Source organism: Leuresthes tenuis, unplaced genomic scaffold (assembly GCF_036924035.1).
Source record: "Leuresthes tenuis unplaced genomic scaffold, fLeuTen1.0.hap1 SCAF_23, whole genome shotgun sequence".
Lineage (NCBI taxonomy): Eukaryota > Metazoa > Chordata > Actinopteri > Atheriniformes > Atherinopsidae > Leuresthes > Leuresthes tenuis.
In genome coordinates this window covers 21,132,139-21,155,738 of record NW_027325377.1, presented here as the reverse complement: position 1 = coordinate 21,155,738, position 23,600 = coordinate 21,132,139, and the positions used below count along the sequence as shown (strand labels likewise).

General features: G+C 40.4%; 1 protein-coding gene across 4 annotated transcripts; it reads left to right on the top strand.

Annotated features, from left to right (window-relative positions):
- The first annotated feature begins 1,749 nt into the window (after positions 1–1,749).
- Positions 1,750–17,484, top strand: LOC140282656 (uncharacterized). 4 transcript variants are annotated; one of them, XM_072377174.1, is made up of 25 exons: positions 1,750–1,901; positions 2,007–2,101; positions 3,445–3,647; positions 3,993–4,097; positions 4,238–4,333; positions 5,586–5,696; positions 6,624–6,747; positions 6,964–7,420; positions 7,956–8,023; positions 8,109–8,355; positions 9,433–9,611; positions 9,857–10,079; positions 10,171–10,319; positions 11,935–12,026; positions 12,123–12,295; positions 12,381–12,526; positions 14,104–14,356; positions 14,453–14,568; positions 14,646–14,880; positions 14,964–15,112; positions 15,227–15,476; positions 15,673–15,803; positions 15,979–16,231; positions 16,327–16,433; positions 16,600–17,483. In XM_072377174.1, the coding sequence occupies exons 2-25, from the start codon at positions 2,062–2,064 to the stop codon at positions 16,605–16,607; spliced, it is 3,915 nt and encodes a 1,304-aa protein (XP_072233275.1). In that variant the 5' UTR covers positions 1,750–1,901; positions 2,007–2,061; the 3' UTR covers positions 16,608–17,483. The 4 variants fall into 4 exon arrangements, with proteins under 4 accessions (XP_072233275.1, XP_072233276.1, XP_072233274.1 ...); XM_072377175.1 differs by having other exon boundaries at positions 1,750–2,101; positions 15,988–16,231; positions 16,600–17,484; XM_072377173.1 differs by having other exon boundaries at positions 1,750–2,101.
- Positions 17,485–23,600: the final 6,116 nt, after the last annotated feature.

The window sequence follows — 23,600 nt, the reverse complement described above, 5'->3', positions numbered from 1 at the left end:
CACCACTAGTTGGATTTAGATATATTAGTGATTTTCACTAACTATACTTTATTTCGAAAGACTATCTATTTATTACTGTCCAACGTATTTTAAGTTTGTGGATGTAAAATGACCTTTTTGTGTATCTCGGGTAAAGACGATGGACCGTTAACGCTTCCGGTTCCGTTTGATGGTTTTCAAAATAAGAAGCTAACTCGATTAGCATATCCAACAGCTCACATTTTGCAGCCTTGATAAGGACAAGTATGAGATTGCCTGTAAAGTTTACAGTCTCACACATAATAGCTTTTGTGTACACACATGAGCTCATTGGTGTGTGACAAGACAACTTTTTAAAAAATGTATTACCATATATCAAAGCGAACTCTGGCAAAGTTACCAAAATCAAAGCTTATAAACCGAATTAAACTTCTATTATTTCAGCAGAATTTATAGTTTATTTTCAGTCTAAATCAATCAAAAAGATGGCCAATTTAATTACAGAGACTATTAGCATGGTGCATTTGTATACTAATACACTGATACTGGTGTATTTAAAATATTCTGAATGCAAGACTTAATTCGTTTTTTTCTCTTTCATTATCAACAGCAGCAGCCATTATTTCCTACACAAAGGTCCATATAAAAAATAAGGGTAACAATAAACTACAAACACTCAAACCCAAAGAAAAACACAGTACTACATTCCATAAAATCTACGGTCATATAGTTCATACAAGCACTTGTTCATGTGCAGCCAGAATGAAGAAAAAGATCAGTTAAGGCCATTATAATTACATTTTTAGAATCAAGTAATTGACCCATAAATTGGTACATAAAGTTCCTCAGTACGGCATGAAAAGGAGGAACATTATTTGTAAGAAATATGTGACTTGCACTTGTCCATCTTGGAAGCCTAAGTAAGACATGTTGAAAGCCAATTTAGTATAACTGCTCCACAAATGGGAAGCATGCAAAAAAGCACAATGACATTCAAAAATGGCTATTTCAATATTGTCTGTGCACACATGAAATTTGTGTTCCATTATATTAGCTTTTGCATACAGTTTACAACACTGGCGGAGGGTATCATCGTGTCACATGAATAATTTCTGATTATATGATCTGGATATCTTACCTTGTTCACCCCTTTTTACACTTTGTCTGCTAAGTAAAACGTGGTAAATGTAAGTGTCTGGTCCCCTTGAGTTCTAGACTTCATCACAAGGCTTCTTCTCTTTTAACAACATAGGATGTCATACTGCTCACCATAACGGGAGATTGGACTGAAGACAAGTTTCGGTGCAATCTGTTGGTTTCCTTAGCAAGGATATTATTTTTTGAATTGGCCCTATATGAATTAATTGGATTATGATTACAATTAATTTAATTCCAGTTGGCTTGAATTGGACTATATTATTTAAGTGCCTTGAGATGACAATTGTTGTAATTTGGCGCTATATAAATAAAACTGAATTGAATTGAATTGAACTTGCACAGACTGTGAGGAATTGTTGTAAACCATCATTATAAGGAGACAGATGACCGAGTCACCAAATCAGATGATTAATAATCAAAAGTCTCCCATCATAGATCCAGTCCAACATTCATTCAGATTCTTGGAAAGATCATCCACGTACAAAATGGAAAGAGCAGGAGACAATATTCCACCTTCTTTCACCACACACAGTCTTGAGTGGAAAACAAATGATCGGACCTGACAGCCATACGGCGCCCTCCACTGTTGGGGCTTCCGAATTGCCTGGTCGATCCGGTCTTCGTCAACCAACCAGGAAAGAGGGCTTGCCATGATCTGGACTGAGGCGGATGAGACCAGAAACCTTTGTTCTATGTCTCCTCTCGATGCGAGAAGAAAAACCGAGACCCTCTCCATGCGTTCAGCAAAACCGCACTCCTATTTTGTGGGTTGGCAATCGCAGATGCTTGTTTTACTAATCAGAAATAAGGAGTTATAAATAAGGCTTTATATAGGTCTGGGTTTTTTTTTCTCTCTCTCTTCCTGGTAGCTTCCAGCCAAGGGCGACATCTGGTCGTGTATTTTTTTTTTCTGTCAGCTGCTAAATGGAAATAAAACGCGGAACTGAAAGTGGAAGCAACCGAGGTGCGTGTATCCTCATAAAAGCAATCACGATATATCAGTGTTTTATCAATCTTGATCTTTGTGACGGCAGCCGCGAACCACGGCGTTGATAACGGAAAATAACCGCTTTTGTTCTCTGTTAATGGTCCTGCAGAGGCTCTACTACTTGATTCTCAATGACCCAATCAGAAAGTGAAGGTTGTTTTCTATCACTCCTGCGGTCATTCAGCGGTTTGGTTAAATATATGCGCCTTATTCTTCCATAGCCGATCGGAGCCTTATTCAGTTATTTGTGCCTGTTACATCTGGCAGAAATCCCTGATCTTGTGCAGCGTATAGTATAAAGGTCAGCTATAACTCATGTTGTGAGTTTGATGGATGTTGCTGTCAGTACACCTGAGAGCTGCGCTGCCATGTCATTATTTTACGCAGCACTTCACCACTGCAAGTTCACTTATGCATACTGTGCTCATGGCCATCATTTGAGGTGTCAGGTGGATGTCGTTGACTCGGGATGCTTGTAGAAATGCAGTTAAATTCTATGTGCCTCAGTTTGACCATTGTGCCACTGTTGGTTTGTACGGGATGAGGTTTGTTTTGGATGTATTCATCTGTCTTTACAACCAAGTTAATGAACTCTTGTAAAAAGAAAAAAAAATTACACCAGCATGTGTCTAGTTTTGTGATGTGTGATTAGTAATTCCAGCTTTACCACACGCACACAGTCATAAAGACAACATTATCTGCCCACAAAAACAATAAACGAGACGCACTTTAAATCATTAGGGAGTGCAAGTAAGTGAAGCTGCATTGTGCAGCCATAACCTTCTATGCAAGGGCCAATCAAATTAATCATAGAGGCAGGGTTGCATAAAGTTGACACCGTATTTGAAACTTCATGTTGTAACTTTTGCTTGTAATGCAGGGAATTGCCAAAAAAATCAGCCTTCTATATAGCTGTTGCACGGGATGATCTGATTGAACAGGCATTTATGTTAGATTAGTAGCCAGATTATTTCTCTGCTCATATCCTTTGTGTTGTTAAAACAGCTCTGACCTGTCAGGGTTGAACATGGAATTTCTTGGAACGTCCTGAATGTGGACTTTGGTTGCAGATCCCTTGGGTTTTGTGGGTTGGCGTTGGTGCTTAAACTGACACATCACTGGATGTCTGTGTTGGTTGGAATTTGATGGCCAAGCAAGCCCAAAGAAGCTTTTTTGTTGTTTTTATTGTTTTAAGATGGTTATTTTGAGTTGCAATAAGCCAATATCCTAATTTATTCTTGCTTACTGTTGATTTGAAATCATAGTATTTTAAAATGCTTACACAAAACATTATCTTTTCTTCTTCTCCCCTGCTTCAGGTAATGATCTTCCAATCCGTTATCTGCGCCTCCTGGCCCCACCCTTACAGCTTCTGTCGGCTGCAGTGTGGCAAATTGTGCAGCAGGGACTTGTGGATCACTATGGGATGCTGGAAGAGTTTGTTACCATGGTGACAGAGCTTGTTCCTGAGCTGATGAGCTACAGTCAGAGGGCTCAGCTCATCCTGGGACTCAGGGCCAGGGTCAGTTGTATTTCGTCTGATAATTCTGAGGAGACAAGAGTCACAGTTTTCACAGGCGAATTTAAATACTTTCCAATGAATTAATATTGTTATTGTGAGGTGGAAATTCAGCATAAGTTGCCTCAGTAGTGTTTTAGGTTCATCAAATCATTTAATCACTTTTACATCTGTATTTATTTCCTTTCTTCCCCTGTAAGCATTTGGTCACAACAGTTAAACATTATTGATGGCCTGCCATTTCTAACATAAAATACAGGGAAAACATAAACCAAAGCCTCTGTACAGTGTAATCCAGAGTGTTTACAGACGTTACATGTGAAGTAGTTGATTTTTATGTGTAACTAGTTGGTTCTGGAGCTGTGTCGAGGGGAGCATCCAGTGGATATACAGACTATTCAGCCACATCTGGACAGAATAAAAGCTCCTGTCAGCACTGCCAAAGATCACCACGTGAGTAAACTGTAGCTGGAAAACACATTACTGTTTGTCTCTGCTTCGCTCAATAATTTGTGTGTTGAGTTGGGTTGGTGTGACCTGTTAAAGTCAGAATTCCTTACATATTTAACCTAGTTTTCTTTTTTTTATATCAGGTAACTATCAACCAGGTGGAGGAGTCTGAAGTGAACTTTGTGGAGTTGGTGCATTCATTACTGGAGGATCCCTCTGAGAGAAAATATTTTTTCCAGGTAAGACCACTTTGAGCTGACAGAAAGTCTGCAATTCACAATTCTCAACGCAGTTAACGTCGCCGTGCACTGGCTACGACAGCAGATGACCACTTTTGGTTCCTCTGCTGTCAGTAAAAAAAAGAAGCTGCAGTGGGCGTAGACTCAACAAACTGGACAGACTAGAGACTGGAAAAACACAGCTTGGTCTGAGGGGTCTCTGAGTTTCTGCTGAGGCATGCAGATGGCATGCTCAGAATTCGAATTGGACAACACATTAACTGTCAAGACTGCTGGTGTGGAGAATGCTCTCTTAACACATCAACTCATTAACAATTGAATTCCAAAGCCTATCTGAGTGTTGTTCCTGACCCTTTGAATCACTTTACGGCCCTAACTGACCTTTCATTTGGGTCAAAAAAAGTTGTAATTTGTTCCCTCATGAAGCAATACAAGTGTTGCAGCAGTTTTTTTTATGTTCACAGCAATCAGACTGATTGCTTCAGATGTGGAAATTGGCCTTGATAATTAGTGGTATACTCCACTATAAATCTGTCCTGCAAATTTTCTTTATTCTTTAGAATTTGTTTTGTTTTTTGGGGGTGTGTCACATAGGATTTCTTCAACCAGTTGTGTGGATAAAAGAAAACAGATTTTTTTGTTTTCCACAAATATTTCCTGTTACTTACTTACTTACTTACTTTATCTGAGGTCACACAGACCCAGAACTCTGGGTTACCATAAACCAGACCAAACAGAGTATGGTGTGAGCCAAAACAGGATATGACTTCGCTCACACCCTGTCAGCCAAGCTTTTGTGGTTGTAGAGCAAGGGACTAGATTGACATGATGTATTAGGGAAAGGCAAGTCTTTCCTGAATCCAGCACCAGTTAAACAACAGCTCCAGATTTGATCCCAGGCGTCAGTGGCTTCAGTCCGGTTGGTGCTGGAAAACCTTATGGCAAGTCAACTGGGTGAATTTAATTTAAGATCTTAAATACTTTATACTATTTAAAGATGAGTAAAATATGTTCATGTCTTTTTTGCCAATTTCCCTTTTCTCCAAAGTGTTTGTATGTAGGGGTTTTACCATTTACTTGGGCAATCTCCTTAATTCTGCTTAGAAACCTTTCAGTTGTCTACTAGGGAAGTAAACCAACCCTCAGCAGGAGCATGGTGCAGCAATGTAGTCATAATAGTCATGTAATTTCACACAGCCCTTCAGTGATGCAGTTCTCTGCTAACCCGCCTGTTTCTCCTTCTGTCTTGCAGGAAATCTTCCCTGCATATTTTGGCCCTAAGTATGATGCAGCACTCGAGATGCTGGTGTGGGAGTTCATATCAAGAATGGAGGAGCTTCTGCCCGTTCCAGACTTCACACAGGTGCCCTGTTGTTTGAACTCGAGCTTGGAATGGACTATCAACCAGCTGCATGCTAATATTGTGTTACACTGTGCTTAAACTAATATAGGCAAGTCAAAAAGAAAATTACCTCTATTTCAACGCTTAAGATTTTGCAGATCAGGACATGATGGAAAAAAATCATCTGGTCCTGAGGCAAACTGTCAGACAGCCAAAGCTTGGCTGAAATTGGGTCATGCAACAGGACAATGATTCCAAACACAGCAGCAAATCTACAGCAGAATGTCTGACAAAGAAAAGAATAAAGTTGGTGCAATGGTCCAATCAAAGTCCAGACCTCAAACTGATTGAAATGCAGTGGTGGCACCTCAAGCCAGCTGTGCAAAAACAGACGTCAATAAACCTCAATGAACTGAAGCAATGTTGTAAAAAATGGGCCAAAATTCCAACACAGTAATGTTAGAGATCGCTAACATCATCCAGGAAACTATTACTTCAAGTTACTGCAGCTGAATGTGGCTCTACAAGCTACTGAATCATGGGTTGTACTTAGTTTTTTGCCTTACTTTTTGTTGAAGAAGAACCTTTTGTTGTAGTAAGGTTTAGTTGCCTTATTGTAAGACCCAATAAAGACCAGATGATTTTTTTTAATTTGCTTTCTTTTTTAAATGACTATATTTTCTTCAGTACGTTAAATGTTCTATAACTTTATTTTAGGTAAACACACTTAATTTAGCACTACCTCCAAGCACTTCAGTTAAGCACATGACATTCAGACATACCCATTTCATAATACTTTGAATATTTCTCATGTGGATGATATGAACATTTAACAGAATTTATATTCATCTATTAGAATTGTATAATCTATTATAATTATTTCGTATAAAAGATAGATTAGCACAGTAAATGACTTATTAAAGACGGTAACTTGATCTCTCTTCTCAGCTGGCTGGTTTGATCAGAGACGCTCCGTCGTTCCTCGATGACTGTTTACAATCCTTTTTCCCACCAGAGGACATGAAAGTTATTCTTGAGCACCACAGAGACGTCGGCCATTTTGAAGAGAAAGGTACTTGAGGCTCGTCGTGTTGTCAGAAATGCTCAAAGAAATATAAAAAATGTTTTTTCTCCGATATGCAGCAAAAGTGCGTTTGCCATCTTTTAATGTTTTTAGCTTCTTTATATCCAAGATCTCTGAAATTATAGGTCTAATTCAGATGTTAAGGGCTGCTTTTTTTCTCAAAGATTAATGTTTTAACCAAGCCATTTTTATTCTCAACGATAGATCCGAGATTATTACCTATGGATGACTGCATCCTCTCCTCCCTCTCGTTGCCCCCTGGGACCAAATCCATCATGGACACAGCCTCCTGCTCACCTGCTCTCAAAGACACAACCCCTCCAGAACACAAAGTACCTCTCAGTACTCCAGTCAACATGAGCAGCCTGCAGCCAAACAAGAGGAGTTCTGATTCGATCAGGCAAAGACCGAGGGAGATGAGGGACTCTTGCAACTGGCAGATGCGTGTTATTGATGGAAACATTTCTCAGGAGCGGAAAAACTCATCACGGCCATGTGATGAAACCATAGACCTCACGATATCTAATGAGACTGCAGACACGGATTCAGAAGCCAGCGAGAGCAACCAAAGCTTGAGGGCAGCTTTGAGTCAAAGGAAGAGGAAACTGAGCGGAGGTGCTGACATTCCCTCAAAGCAGCCCGTGGAGGCCTCAGCTTTCTTGTAAGATGAACATGAATTATTTGTTTGACACAGAAACATCCCTTTTGTCTTCATGGTTTATTCATTTATCTCACTCATAGTTTAGTTTTGCAAGGGATTGCCATGAAACTGGGTGCAGACAGGTCCACACCTCACAAGAACCAGTTCAATGTTCAGTTCACGCAGATTAAAACCGAACAAGTTCATATTCATAGCTCTCAATTTGTAATTCTGAACTCTGGTGCCTGGTGTTATGGAGAGCTATAAAGCACTGGAATGTAGGCACCACAGCTGTCTGAGCAGAGATATTGAAGTATTACTAAAAAATAAATGTATTTTTAGTGCATACTGTACTTTATATTATATAAATACACACTAATGAAAGCATATTAGCCAACAGAACACCAGTGACAAATGCTTCAGTCTCACAATTAGCAGCAAACTATAGACTAATTCACTTCAGCAGCCAGTAAAACAAATGCAACTTCAATAACAATAACTAAAGGTTTGTAAAAGACGGACATGATATACATTTTTGTTTTCTTTAACTTTGCAGGGATTCCTCAGTGGATGGTGAGAATTCAGGTGAATCTCCTCTAATATCCATATGGGGAGAATATACAGGTTTGTTCAGTTTATGTACGATGCAGTCGATACTTAGTTCTGTTTCTCTAGTCACAGCATTAAATGAGTCAATTTCTAATTTCAGACTCTCAGGAACACTCTTTTCCAGTTGTGATAGACTCAAAGGTTCCCTGGTCCGATGAGGAGACCCTCCATCTCCTTGACATTTGGGGGAAGGACTCTGTACAGCGCGCTTTGAAGGGCTGCTTAAAAAACCGTCACATATTCAGTCAGATTGCACAGAAGATGGCGGAGAGGGGCTACATGAGAACAGCTGAGCAGTGCCAGACGAGGATCAAACGACTGAAGAAATGCTTCCGCCAGAGCAATAAGTAAAGTCCAGCAGTTCCCAAACCCCTAAAAACACCTTTGTTTTCCTGAAAATTATATAAATCCAAGTTTTGTTAGGAAAAGCTTCTGATGGCCTGATTGGGGCATGATTCTCCAACTTTGTCCTCACTCAGTGAGTGGGGATCTATAAATATGCTAATTACCTCCACCCACAGCTCAGCCTCTCAGCACTTTCCTCAACTTACTCTGCTACGCTGGTATTGTACAGTACAGTACTTAATTGATCAACAACAATAAAATAATGATCAGGGCTAATAACTCTCAGTGAGCACCAGAATTAGGGGCTTTTCACATAAGATGCAGCAACCGTTTGCACTTTTCAGAATTTTCAGAGGCACATCAGTACAGCTGCTCGGATCTGGATGACTTTCTGCCCTGGGAAGTGGGAAAGTCTGCCCAGGACTCATTTTGCTTGAGAGGCGGCTGCATCCCCAGAAAAAGCTGGCTGCCCCGTAGGCTTTTTCAGTGATATGCCACAGACACAGAATGTTTCCCCAGGGAAACAGCTGATTTAGCCTGGAAACGCAGCCTGTTTGTAAGTGGGCAGTTGGTAGTGCTGCTCGTGCTTGCTACCTGGCGGCATGAATTGTAAACAGCAGTGGGACACACAGAAAACACATTAGAAAAACTAAACTTACCAACGTGTCCTCGCATATTCATGATATCTATGATAAATGACTGGAACAGTCTACATTTGGGTCAAATTCAAGTGTGTGGGTGAGAGGTTCTATGTTAGGCTCTGGCTCTGAAAAATCCCCTGTGTTAAACATTCAGGCTGCCTGACCTCGCCTGTCTGAGGCTGAGGGTGGTGCTCTCCAGATTCAAAGCAGGAATCCTCAGCCGTAGATTCCTTATTAAAAGGCCTGCTTGTGATATGCACCTTAAAAAACATATAAACAAGCTGGAAAAGATTTTTTATTGGAGGGGGACTTGTCCAGTCATATATATAAATGCCACCTAACTTGCAAACGCAAGCTTTCATTTCTGAAATAGTAGACCAAAATGAAAATAAGTCGTCTTAAAATGCCTTTTTTTTTCTTCTCCCTGATCTTTCACAGAGGGAACTCAAAGCTAGAGCATAAATTTTATTCAAAGCTGGAGCAGATTCTCAACTCCTCAGCTCCCTCAGCTGTTACCGAGGTCACCTACGATGTTGAGGAAATCATCGATGAAGATGAGTCCCAAGACGGCGATGAGGACTTGCAGTTTCTGGGGCAAACTAGCCAAATGGAAATTGGTACACCATAACATTTTTCTTACGTTTTTACGTTAGTAAATAGGATTAGAAACTCAAAGTTTGCATCAGTTTAATACGATTCACACTGTGTATGAATCTGTGTATGTAAGTGGAAGAATACATTTATGAAATGACAGATCTGAATTAAAAATCTAACATAATGCATGTCTGCAGAGTTGTAATGAAAAGTGTCTTTCTTTCTGTTCAGTTGATCATACCATTGGGTTTCATGTTCTTATTATAAGGAACTAGAAGTGTGCCATGGACAGACTTGGAGACTTTGGCTCTCATCAACATATGGGGTGCCGACAAGATGCAACAGGAGCTGAGAGGAATGCACAGAACCGGACACATTTTTTCCGTCATATCCAACAAGTTGGCCGCTCAGGGCTTCTCCCGAACACCTGAGCAGTGCCAAACAAGGCTGAAAAGACTCAAATCAAACTTCAGGCAGTGCTACCAAAACAAGTGTGTAGATTTACATTTGAAAGGATTCAAACAAAATGTTGGATTTGCAAGATTATTTACAGGTCTGCTCTTCTTTATCCCTACATTGTAGCCTGAAGGGACACGAGCAAGTTAAGTGCAAGTTCTACAACGAGCTGGGAAGAATTTTAGTGAAGGACTTCGCATCAGTGCTGCAGCTGGATGAAGTATCGGAAGAGGCAGAAGACAGGGCCTTTTCCTCCTACAGTCACCGGGACACCGGTAAGGTCTCATTCTTTCTGAGATATTCTGTTCAAAACAAAATACGTGGGACTATAAACAGGGTTCTTACGCAGCCTTGGAAAGTATGGGAAGCATTTTCCCACTCCGTACAAGTGTGGGAAAAAATGAGAGACCATGAAAAAAAACCTGCTTTTTTTTCCAGAATAACTTTGGTATTTTATTTTCTAAAGGATTCAAATCTGAAATTCTTCACAGATTCTTCACAGGTCACACATAGATAAGAATACATCGATTATATAAAAGAAAAAAATATGTATGACTAATAAAATTATTTTATCTCTTGTTTAATATTCCTCAAATTCAACATTTCAGCCATTTTGGTTTATGAGACCCCACATTTTGATTTACAACTAAGAACCCACGGACACATACACGCCCATACAGCTGCATAAGTGCCATTGGTGAGCATGGCTCTGGTGGAGACCCTCACTAATTTCAAGGTTTACACTCTTTGTCCTGTCCACATGTTGAGGTGTCTTTGGAGAAGACACTGCCACCAAAAAGTGGTCAAATAGCTTGCATGGCAGATGTGTGGAAACTGGTAAATGTGGAACACTTTATGAAACACTCTGAGAACCCCACTGAGGTTTAAAGATGTTATATATTTATAGAACATTAACCATATGTTAGCCAATAGTCAGTCATAAAGCATCAAATCAAAATTTATTTATATGACACTTTTCACACTTTAAAAGCAACACAAAGTGCCTCACAGAGGCTAAAAACAACAACGATATACAACATAACAACCCTCCCACCCCCATAAATACCCAGAGAGACACGGAGACAAACAGACACACACGCACACACAAACACACAAGCTCAGACCCACTGCACCTATCAGACAGAGACATGGCCGGGCACCCAGACCTAAGGCAAGGAAAGAGCCACCTTGGGGGGGCCGACCACACTGAGACGGCTTCTGGCTCACGACCACAGGGAGCGCCGCCACAGAGACAGCCCCGACCCAGGCAGACAAGACGCCCCACACCAAGGTGCAGAGTCCTCCAGCCACCCAGGCCAGAGCAATCCACAGAACAGCACCCCCATCAGTGGACCAAAAGCAGCTCCCAGTGTGGTAGCCCCCCATGAGAAAACACTGGAGCTAAAACCTGAAAGACTGAAACATGCCATACTTCCTTCTCTATTTTACTTAAGATTATGATGTGTTGTATAACTATTTATTTAGACCATAAAACCCATTTGGAGAACAGGTAAAAAATAACATTCAAAGTACATTCGGCATAGTTTTTACAGCTAGAGGTGTTTAAAGATCAAAGTGCTAAAAGGTTGACATGGTGCTGCTTTTCGTCTGTCTAAGACACCTTGGTCATGAGGAGAGAGGGTTAGATAAATGTTATTGTACTCATCATATGTTAGTATTTATATATGACAATAAATCATATTGTGTTTGAACATGTAAACCACATGAGGAGTCACTTGTAGAATGTAGTGAAATGGAAGAACAATTCTTCAGTTACAGACCATGCAACATACAACATAGTGGTGCTTTTTGTCCCTTTGAAGAGGTGCTTCAAACATGTAAAGGCTGCAGCTCTAAAAATATGCACTGTTTGTTTACACTTCTTCTCAGAGTCTTCATCGGGAGTTCAGGAGGACCGGAAGAAAGTGCCATGGTCTGACAAAGAGACCATCATCCTACTGGAGATCTGGGGAGACCAACAGGTAGAGCACAATATCGTCTTGCTAATCCAGGCTTTCTTGTTTTTCTCATTTAGATGTGATTGAAAGCTATGGTTGTGATAAAGCCATTTTAAATAGTGCCTCTACATTCAGGTCCAGCAGTGCCTGAGACGCTACCCCCACAACGGTCACATCTTCACAGAAATTTCAGACAAACTCAGTGCAAACGGCTACTCTCGCAGCCCAGAGCAGTGCCACACCAGGATCAAACGACTGAAAGCTAACTATCGCCAGTGTAAAGAAAACATGAGGTACAAAAAAAACAAGAAATGCTCATATTATTGTGCACCTTTAACCTGTTGAACGCCTTCATACATATGGCTTTGATACCTGTAGCTCATCCGGGACGGATCGAGTGGACTTTAAATTCTATGATCTGCTGGAGCAAATCCTGGAAAAGCAGCCGTCAACATCGTCTACTGTGGTAACAGACTCCATCGAAATATCAGAAGACTCCAACAGTGAATCAGTTACAGAAAGAGGTAGATATCTCCTCTTCCTCCTCTCATATCAACTCAGCAACTCTTTCCAATTAATGGCACAATGTGTTTTAGTTGGAGTAAACTTTGCGATGGCGTCACTTTTAGCTGTGAGACTATTTTTGATTTACCAACTAAACAGTCAGTTAATTAACTAAGAAACAAATCAGATGAATTCCTAATGAAATACAAACAGAAGCCAAAGTCAGGTAAGAAATGCATAAAACAGTAACATACTGTTTTCATATTAATATATGAGTGATAGTAATATAATGAGAGCCACTTTTCCTGCACTTTTACTACACTTTGTAGTGCTGTAGGTTAAGTTTGTTAAGTACAATGAAATATACATTTGAGTATTTTACATTGTTTTATCAGTACTTTGACTGAGCAAAGCCCCTGCATTCAGTAAATTTGTGTAAATGTAATCAGGTGAAAGCTAAGTATTTGAAAGAATTTTCTGTACATTTTGCCAAAATGGACTGATTGATAGTCTATCAAGTGCGGTATTCACCAAGAAAATGATTTTTAATCACCTTTTAGCACTCTGTTCATGTGTAACATTTGTTCTCACAGCTTACACATGCTGATAATAAAATAGATGATCATTTATGGGTGTATAATGAGTATCAGACAACCTCCGATCCAAAAAAGCTGGGACGCTGTGTAACATGTAACTCAAAAAGAGTGATTTGCAAATGTCACAAACCAATATTCTATTAACTATGGAACAGAGAAAACCTATCAAATGAAGAAAGTGAGACATTTTGATACTTCATGAAAAATATAAGCTCAAAGTTGTCGGCTCAAAAAAATTGGGATGGGGGAAACAAAAAGCTGGGAAAGTAAAAGAAAAAGCTGAAGAAGCAAAAAAAGTCAGTGATACGATACGATTGAGTATAAAAGGAGCACATTAGAGGGGCAGAGTCTCTCAGAAGTGAAGATGATCAGAGGTTTGGCAATCTGCTAAAAAAAAACTACATCTACAAATTATGGAACACTTTTGGAATAATTCTCTTCAATGTGAGACTTTGAACACTCTATCATCAACAATACATGAAATGACAAGATTCTGAGAATTTGGAGACATTTCTATGTGCAAAGGAATCAATATTAGATGCTGTGATCTTTGGTTCCTCTACACACAGACATGATTCTGTCATTAAATCACTGCATGGGCTCAGGAACGATTCCAGAAATCATTGTCTGTGAACACAGTTCACCTTTCCATCCACAGATGCAGGTTAATGTGGAACACTTTATGAAACACTCTGAGAACAGGAAGCCATATGTGAACAGGTTCCAGAAACCTGCCATCTTTTCTGAGCCAAAGCTCATTTAACATGGACTGAGGCAAAGTGAAAAACTGTTCTGTGGTCAGATTAATCGAAATTTTAATTCTTTTTGGAAATCATGGACACCGCACCCTCTGGACTTAAGAGGAGAGGGACCATGCAGCTTGTTATCAGAGCTACGTTCAAAACCCTGCATCTCTGATGGTTTGGGGATCCTGAAGTGCTTATGAAATAATCTGTTTGAAAAACAGTGCTGACACTGAAGTGCTCTGTCTTTAATGTAAGATGGAGAAACCAGTGAGTCGACTGAAAAACCAGCAACCAGCTCGTGGTCAGACGAGGAGACCCTGGCACTCATCAACATCTGGGGAGAGGAAGAAGTTCAGAAGGCACTGAGGGGTTTCGTCCACAACGGACACGTTTATGCTGAGATCTCAGACAGAATGCACGACCTTGGCTTCTCAAAAACCTCCGAACAGTGCCGCTGGAAAGTCAAGTCACTGAGGATCAACTTTCGTCAGTGCTACGAAAAAAAGAAGTGAGATCAGTCTTTCTATTCCCTGTTGGTCTCTCTTTTTAATCCAATATGAACTTAAAGCAACACCCCATGCTGCATCTTTTCACTCTTTTCCAGAAGTGGAAGAAAAGTAGATTATAAGTTCTTCCACCAACTTGAGCAAATACTGGGACAGGAGGCAGCTTCTATTGATGTGTATGATGAGCAAGATGACCAAGAAGACCAGGATCCAGGTACAGCCAAAAGGTTTTCACACAGTCACAGCTATAGAAGACGCAGAAGGTTGAACTTTTGGTTTGTCTACCTGCAGGACTTGCAGATGGCGTGAACACACCCTGGACAGAGGAGGAGACAGTCGGCCTCATTGAGGTGTGGGCTGCTGATGACATTCAGCACAGCCTAAAGACCTGCGTTCGTAATGGGCACGTATTTGCAGAGATATCGGAGAAGATGGCCATTCTGGGCTACCTGAGGACAGCGGAGCAGTGCCAGACACGGATCAAAAGGTTGAAGAAGACGTACCGACGTCACTGCAACAACAGGAGGTAGAATAAAAGAGACGCGTTATTATAAGTTGAGTGATTTAAGTGTGATGTTTCCCAGCTGACTGTGGCTTAATGTTTTCCAGAAATGGAGGTCGGCCAGCGGTGTTCCGATATTTTAACCTTCTGGCCCCGGTGCTAGGTGATCGTTCAGTTGTTCAATCATTTGCCAATGTGGACAGTACCATGGCTGATGCCAACTTAGAACCTCTTATGGACAATGATCCTGTCTTGTGTAGGTTTAACTATAATGTAATCCATTTGAGCAGTAGGCAGCATTCTTGTACAAGTATTATGTAAAATTCATCAAATTAGATCCAGTAATTAAGCCCCTTGTTTCCTGTTTTAGACGAGCAGCCCTCGACCAGCCACCTCCTGGCCGACTTGAGCAGAAAAACGCCCTGGTCGGAACTGGAGACCCGCACCCTGCTGGAGATCTGGGGTGAAGACAACGTCCAGCTCACGCTAAGGGGCTGCCTGAAGAACCGACATGTGTTCGAGTACATCTCAGAGAAGATGAGTGGCCATGGATTTATAAGGACCACAGAGCAGTGCTACACCCGCATTAAGCGCCTTAAATATGGCTTCGTCCATGAAAAGTTAGTGCTGAATCAAATTTGATTCTTGTTTATTCTCAACAAGTTGATATTATTAGTTTTGCTGTTGGTGCCATCGAGAAATCATTTTGGTAGGTACACAATATTCTACTAACTGTTTCTGCTCTTTACTGAGCAACAAAACTCACTTTTTACTGCAACAAATGTTGACTATAAGTTTCTTTTGAATTCAATTTAGAGAGGAATTTAAATTCTTCGATGAGATGGACAAAATCTTCAGGAAGGAGCTGAAAGTGGACCACCCAGTCGAAGACACATCAGTCACAGAAGAAATCGATGACTGCACTCCTGACTTGGACCAAATGAAAGGTGGAACTGATAGAAAATGAGCAGTAAAATCCCAACAGACTGGAAGCCATTTTAAAGCTTTCTAATTTTTAAAGGGAGGCTCTTACTTTCAGCAAGATCTCTAAAGTCTGAATTGCATTTGTCATTCTTGCTTTACTTTGTTTGGAGGGTTTTAACCTGCAGACTTCTGTCTAAGTCGCCTCAGGTAACCAGTGGATTGGTGACAGCGCTAAATTGGCTTGGGGTGACGAAGAGACCGAGGCCCTCCTGGATATTTGGGGGAGCAATGACATCCAGGAGAACCTGAAGGGTGGCACTAAGAACAAACACCTCTACATCCAGATCTCTCAGGTCATGGGCAGCCAGGGCTACCTGCGCTCTCCTGAACAATGTCAGTCCAGGATAAAGAGGCTGAGGGCAAACTTCAGACACTTCCTCGAAGGCAGACAGTAAGTACACATGGGCACTGTTTGGTGGGTCATTATGTGTTATCCTGGTTTAACATGTTTAAACATCATTCTCAGAAATTCTCTTCTATTTTCAGGGGAGAGAAGCAGGAGTGCAAGTTTTTCGATCAGTTGATGCAGATTTTTGGCACGAAGTACATCATGAACTCTGATCCGCTGACTGATGACACGCCTGAGGTCATAGGTAAGACCGATGTCCGTCATGTTAGTGATTTTTCTGCGTTTTAACACCACAGAGCAGCTCTCACAGAGCCAGAATGGTTGTCGACGCCCTGTGTCCGCTGAAGTAAGATTGCTGTTTTGGGTGCAATTCACAAGTTTGACATCAAAAATGTTTATTTTTGATTCAGAGTCATGAAATCACCAGCTGTCAAGACATCACAGCAGCCGCAGATGAAAGAGGAACATCCAGAAGAACAAGGACATTAATGCCGTGATATTCACTGCTGAGGTGTTTGTTTACCTTTGACAGAGGGCCTGTCCGAACTCCATGTATATACGTTAAATACTTTTACATTCTCCAGACACAAAGACTTACTTCAGGCTGAACTCTAGTGTGTTTGTGTGTGTGTGTCTGTGTGTGTGTGTGAGCGTCCCTCAACAAGAGTGTCTTGTGATTCTTAGTAACAGAGCCATGATGCCGGATGCTCAGGGTTCGAGGGACAAAAATGAGTGAAGGTCACAAAATGCTGTGCTCCTCCACATCATGTTTTTTCTAGTGATTATTTTATACTTGAACTTAAAGTGGGTTTAATCAAAGCACACGCAAGTAGAAAAACAGGCAAAACCTCCTTTACTATGACCACAGCCTCGCTTTTTTTTGTTTCGATTCATGGCTCACTTGTTAAATCTTTTGTCTTTGCACTTGTCTGCAAAGTTGGAAATCTGCGTGTTGAAAGGTGAATTATTTAAGTTTATTCTCATCCTGTACCTAGTGTGAGTTAACCGTGTCTAGAAGTTTATTTATTTAAATTATCTGTGTCTGTATTCCAAAGTTTGGCTGTTTACTTTATACATATTGCACTTCAAATCTTATCGAAGTACATTTGTGCCACAAAAGTGTTTTTTTTTTAATATCTATTAAAATAAATCAGAAATGGATGACTGCAGATATACGTGTGATTTAGTGTGTGAAAAGTTCTCCCACAAATGCATTTAGTATTATATCATATTATAGTTAGTGCAGAGCAAGAAATATACAAAAAAAGTCGGAAATCTTGTTAACACATTGAATTTATAACCAGGAAAATGTGGGTTGAAATTACAAAGTAACACCAGATGTTCAGTCAGTGTTATTAATTCATCCTTTACAAAGCTGCACACTGCTTTAGTTTGAATTAAGATTAAAAAAAAGTGAAATCATCATGATGAAAACCAGATGATGTGTCCTACAGGAAGCCTGTAAAAGGAAAATAAAACCGGACCCTGAGGAACACTGCGTGTTACAGATGAAAAGCTTGACCTGTGGTTATTGTTCATTACACAGTAAGAAGAGAACCACCATAACACTGTGACAGATATCCTTACCCCAGAACTTCAGTCCCTCTGGGATGTTTTGATCGACTGTGGCAAAATTCACAAAGGTCCAACCAGGACTGAGCACAGTCCATCAGTCGCAGTAATTAAATGGTCATAAAACACTCGACACTCAAGAAAAAGGGAGACGTTTGACCATTCAAATGTTCATATTTTCTTCTTTATTAGTGCTTTGTCTGCTCAGCTCTCAGCTTGCTGTGTTCTTCCAGCAGCACCTGGCACACTTAACTGGGGCATTCTTGAGCTCAGGCAGTTTGCAGAAGCCTTTCAGTTCTGTTGCGGGCCATACGTTTTCACATGTGCGCCGCTGACCAGGTGTCGGATTGGGTTGTGTGTTGAAGAGGGAGCAGGCATACAGAAAGTCTAACGTGTCAGTCGACTCGTCTCTTCTTAATGCAGTCTTGCTGGTCTTGATACTGGTTATCAGCTGGTAATTTTCAGTCTTGTTGACAGCTCAGATGACAAGACACCAGGCGTTTCAGACTGATTAAACGGCTCCTCTAAACAGAACTCACCTGCAGGTAACATAGGCAGGTTCTTTAAGTCCTGCCAGTGCTGCTGTAGATACTGTGAGTACAACCTTGGGCTGTAGGTTGAGGACCATTTGACCAAAAATCTGGCATGCAGCTGGGCATCTGCCATCTGCTAGTAATGGTGGAAAATAAGTGGAGACCACCTCACCACCAACGTTCTGCTGATATTTTCATTGGTACAGAAGATTAACAGAAGAAGAGGCAGACAATTTGGGGAAAACTTGCAACTTTTGTACTATTATAAGTTATAACATGAGTCTTTAAAACTTAGATGCAGTGCAAACTACGGAGCAGTTTGTTAAGCAGACTTACTATTGTGTTGCCATTAATTTCTGGCAGGGTGCATTTACGAACAGCAGGGTTTGTCAAATGAGAAGCCAGGTGATCGTGAACCTGGGGTGAGTCACAAAGCGGAAACAATTCAGTGTGAGAGTTGAAGACACTCAAAATGATTAAATCAACAGCTTGTGTAAGCTGCTATATTGCTTTTTCCATCACACTTGTCCCCATTTAAACCAAACAAAGTCACAAAACTGGTGAGCAAAGAGAGCGGCTAAATAAAGTCGAGAAGGTAATCGGCCTCACGACATTTCCTCTGCTCTTCTCCCATTTGTCTTTAATCTCAGACCTGGTGGGAAAAAGTTCACAAAGATGAGCTGGTTTCACTGTAATACCAAAGAATTATCAATCATAGTAACATATAAAAAAGTTTCTTACCTTTGTGTCTTTTCAGTCATGTTACACTGAACTAAAGAGTTACAAATCTGTAAATACAGACTGTGAATCAGTCTAATACGTTTGCTGATGCAATGAGCTCAAATATGAAGCAATAGCCACTAAATATGAATAGTTCCACCTGTTCCACCTTTGATTCCACTTTGAAATCCCAAACATGTGAAAACAATAGTGACTGTAAATGCAAATCTTTTCTAATTTAGGTTTTTTCAGTTAATTTCTCAACAGAACTCTAAGTTTATCTATTTGTCTACTGGAGAAGATGTTGTGTTGCATCTCCTTTGTGTCTCAGAGACAATTTGCAATCATCTGCAAATGCAGCAAAAACTTATTTCAAGACAACACAACCAGACAGGAAGCCTTGAAAAAATGTATGAAACACCCAAATCAAATACAGGACTGACTCACAGCAACAAGGTTTCCCGCTTTAAATCTTGGTAGCTGTCTTTCCTGTGCATAAAACAAATTAAAATGCTCCGATTACTGTTGTCACGATGATCAGTTGCAGTCGTGGATTAAACCAGGCACAAACACTTGAAGCTGGAATTTCATCAGGTAAACATTTTTTTTAACAACTCAACAAAACTAAAATCAATCAGCGTCTCAGCGAATAAACACATGCCGGACATTGTTATAGGAAACTGGGTGAAGCTTTGACTATTTTCCATGTAGCAGTGGTAGGTAATGGTTCTTTTTTTATGATTCAGTCACATTGCCTTAATTTAACATTACAAGAAATAAATTTCCTTTTCTAAAAAATATCCTTTTTTGTTAACTTAGTCAGTGTTGATTTAAGCAAGTTTACAAGTCATAAGTTTGTCATAAGTTGTTTTTTGTGATAGGCATTTCTCCACCAAAGGCAAATGATTTAAGATGATTTATGATGATTTGATTTATACTATACTGCCTTATATATACTGTACTGCTGACTGATAAGTTGCCATAATTTGTGACATCACGGTTCTGTCACTAAAGAGCTGCAGAATGTATCTTTCAAATGTGTAAAAAGTTTAAATTTACTACACAGAATGTACCCTTTCTGTAAATTCAAAGTTTCGCATAAGTCAGAACATAAACTATCTGTTCCTGCTTGTAGAGGCCCAGCAACCTATACTTTGACCCATAAAAAGATGATTTCAGATTCAGCTCCATCCTATATGGCATCCGGGCGCAACGGGAGCTTTTTTAAAAACTGGAACAAGACTCTGGTGAATTTGACTGAGTGAAATAAAAATTAGACTCATCAGATGGAATAGAGCTAATCAATGGCCTGGAAGGAAAAAAAATCCATCACTATGCTACAATGAAACGGTTTGAAAAATCTGTACACGATCATTTTGGATAATTTTTTTCTGACCTCACAGAGAGATTGTAGAGTGATTGAAGTAAATTACCTCTCACTGGAGTGCTCTTTGGTTTGATCCCAATGTGCTTCCACAAAATTATTCCCCATTTTTTGATGCTCTACATAGAATTTATAAAACTAACTCATCCAGTGCACAATAAAAGACAGATTAACAAAGGGACAGTGATACATTTTGGTCACTAGGTGGTGCCAGTGGGCAGTTAAAGTTACCTCCCAGTACTAAGAGTTTTGTTCAGACGTTGTGTGCAATTGTCTGCATCAAATTATTGATTGACAGCATTTTGAATTGTATCTGGATATTAACTGTGCAGTTACTACTTATCTGCAGACTAATGGTCTCATAGAGAGTTGTCTGTTGCCTCTTTGGACTAAGTGTCTGTCTGTGGCCTTAAACCCACTCCGTGTTGTAACACAGGCAGTATATTTAGACAAGTTCACAAAGACACACACAAATACACAACTCCCAAAAGTTACGACAGTAATTACATGTCTAAATCTGACTGAGAGTCCAGCCACCAGTACCTGGCCGCCTGCCAGAGTATGTGCATGTTTGTGCGTATTCATGTTGTGAAGATCTCTTTTTTTCCCCTTTAAACTAAAAGCAACTCTCCATGAATGAAAAAGTCAATCTTAACATGAATGCTTGCCGTGAGATAATGATTACCGTGGTTGTGATTATCAAGGTAGTCAAATGCAAATCTTCTGAGGAAATGGAGACATTCCAGTGTGTTTATGTGTATGTGTCACTGGAGAGGGACGGGCTGGCTGGAATCTGTTGAGGGAAGCACCACACCGAGACTGTCGCTGCATTCGGGAGCACATTTACATACACAGACTGGAGTGCTGAGCAGGGCCACATCACCCACCACACCACTGTGTCCACTTTGCAGACACACACACATCTTAATAATAGTTTCACGTTAATTAATCTTGTGTGGTTCTTAATGAATAACCAGTGTTGACTACTGTTTTTCATTTTTGATCATTTTGATTTGACTAAAGGTGTCGATCAAGCACTTTGGTCCAGACTGATGTATCAATATTTGGTTCAGATACTTACAGTATGTTTTTCTCAATCTGAAGTAAAATACTTTTGATCCTATAAAATGTAATCTATTGTCCCTATCCTTAATATTTTGATTGATTCCATTCTTATGAGGAAGAATTTACATAAATAATATAATTAGTTGTGCATTTATTGCTAATTAGCTAATGCTTTCAAAGTCAGTCGCAAAAGTGCACCTGGATGTAGTTTTGTTCATACCATAATCACTACAGATCGTTAGTGCATTGTTTTTGGGGTTGTGGCTACACAAAGCTCAGCGGTCATCAATCACTAAGCCAAGTTAAAATGCTTCAAATACCTGATTTCTGAGGTTCATGTAGACAGTACCTGAGAGAATAGCTAGCATGTTTAATGTTATAAGGAATCAGTTGGTACGGAGTATATCATGAACAGTGCAATAATCAGACAACACTGAAAATCTTGTCGTGTGAGTATGACTTCAGATAGAATGCAGGTTTAAGGCACCTCTACTTACTTGCTGATATTGCCTTCATTTTTCGTACCATTTCTGATGACCCACCTTTTAAATACAGACAATGGGTGCATCCCTCCTCCATCGGTTGTCCTTGAGTTGCTTCTACAACCCGACTGAAGTGCGCTTGTGCCTTATTTCAGCTGACTGGGCACAATAAAGAAGGCATGCACCTGTCTACATATGGTCACATATATGGATTAATTGTGTCTCAAAGTGAAATTCAAGCCAAAAGACTGGATGCTGCTGGCCTTCCTCAGACTGGTCTGTAGGTACTCTTACTAACTTTGGGAAGATAACACTGACAATGAGCAGGCTTTAACTTAGTTTGAAGGTAAACAGATTCTTATTTTTTTCTGGAACAAGGTGAAAGAACTCAATGTTTTCCTACAGTATGTGTCATTAAGTGTTGTAGTCTAGCTGGACCAATGGCCTAAGTGGTCTCAATACTCAAGCACAGATTCATTCACACTGTGGAGTCCTAACACCATTATACTAAAAGAAATGTCCTTCTCAGGGTTTTTGATGATGGCGCTGGGGTGCTTCTTCTGATATTTTGATTTAAAGATGTTGAATTAGGTCTGGCAAAATAGCATGAATGTCTTAAGACATATGCTTGGAATTGTTTTCATGTCTTTTAATGAGCCCTCATAGCCTGAGGCTGTGACTCCTCATCTTGTACAGATCTCGCCACAGATAGTGATAATGATCACAATGCATCTTCATTGAAAATGTTTTTACTCAGGCTTTTCATTGAATTGATAACCACAGAATATGGAAGATTTTTTTAGGCTCCTACTGGAGGGGGGGCATGGTGTGATTGTGTAACCTGCCACTGAGTCATTCCTGTGCCCTGAGGGCAGACATTTTCACCCAACAACATTGCTGCAACAGGCAGGCTCACGTTCTATGTAGTGTGTGGGTACAGATCTGAAATTCTCATTCTGCCTTGCTCTCAAACATGCATCTTCATGCTCTCCCTCTGCTGCAAGAGTGAAAGACAGAACAAGAGGGAGTGGAAATAGGGAGTTTATCAGTGAGGAAAAGAGTCAACTACACGAAGAGATAGATTGGGTGTGCAGGGAACCTCCCTACTTACGGGTTATGTACAGGCTTGTTACAGCAACATTCCTGCACTCAGCTGCTTCTGAGCGGCACATTCCAGCTAGAAAGGAGGAGAAAGAAAAAAGAATCGTTAAAAGGTGGAGGAATGGAGGGAGACAGGACTGATAAAAGGAGTGCAAGTTTAAAATGAGGATAAAACAGTGGAAGACAGAGCAGAGGTGGACAGGCAGAGGATATTGTTTAAGGAGGGAGAGGGGAATGATAATATGATATGTAACTGAACCCTGTTGTGAAATTTTGAACCCCTGGCCCTCATCCCCCCATATGGAGGTCAGAGGTCAGGGTCAGATACAGTACAGAGTAACCAGAGCCAGGGCCTAGAAAAGGAAGTGACAGAGAGACAGACACAAGTTCTTTCCTAAAATGTTAATTTTCATACAGCCATTAGACTTGGACATACATTGCAGAAGACCACAGCAACATCGATGTCCTATAGCTGCCTCAAAAATACAATTAGAAATGAGATTTTTTCTATGCAAAAACACCTGGAAAAGAAGTTGCCAGTTCATCTAAAAGAT

What these genes read in the sequence shown, in the direction of transcription:
- LOC140282656 (XM_072377174.1), top strand. Translation starts at nt 2,062, where the DNA reads ATGGAAATAAAACGCGGAACTGAAAGTGGAAGCAACCGAG. An exon ending in CAGTGTAAAGAAAACATGAG is followed by an intron (nt 12,296 to 12,380) that starts GTACAAAAAAAA and finishes TGATACCTGTAG; the next exon opens with CTCATCCGGGACGGATCGAG. An exon ending in CGTCACTGCAACAACAGGAG is followed by an intron (nt 14,881 to 14,963) that starts GTAGAATAAAAG and finishes AATGTTTTCCAG; the next exon opens with AAATGGAGGTCGGCCAGCGG.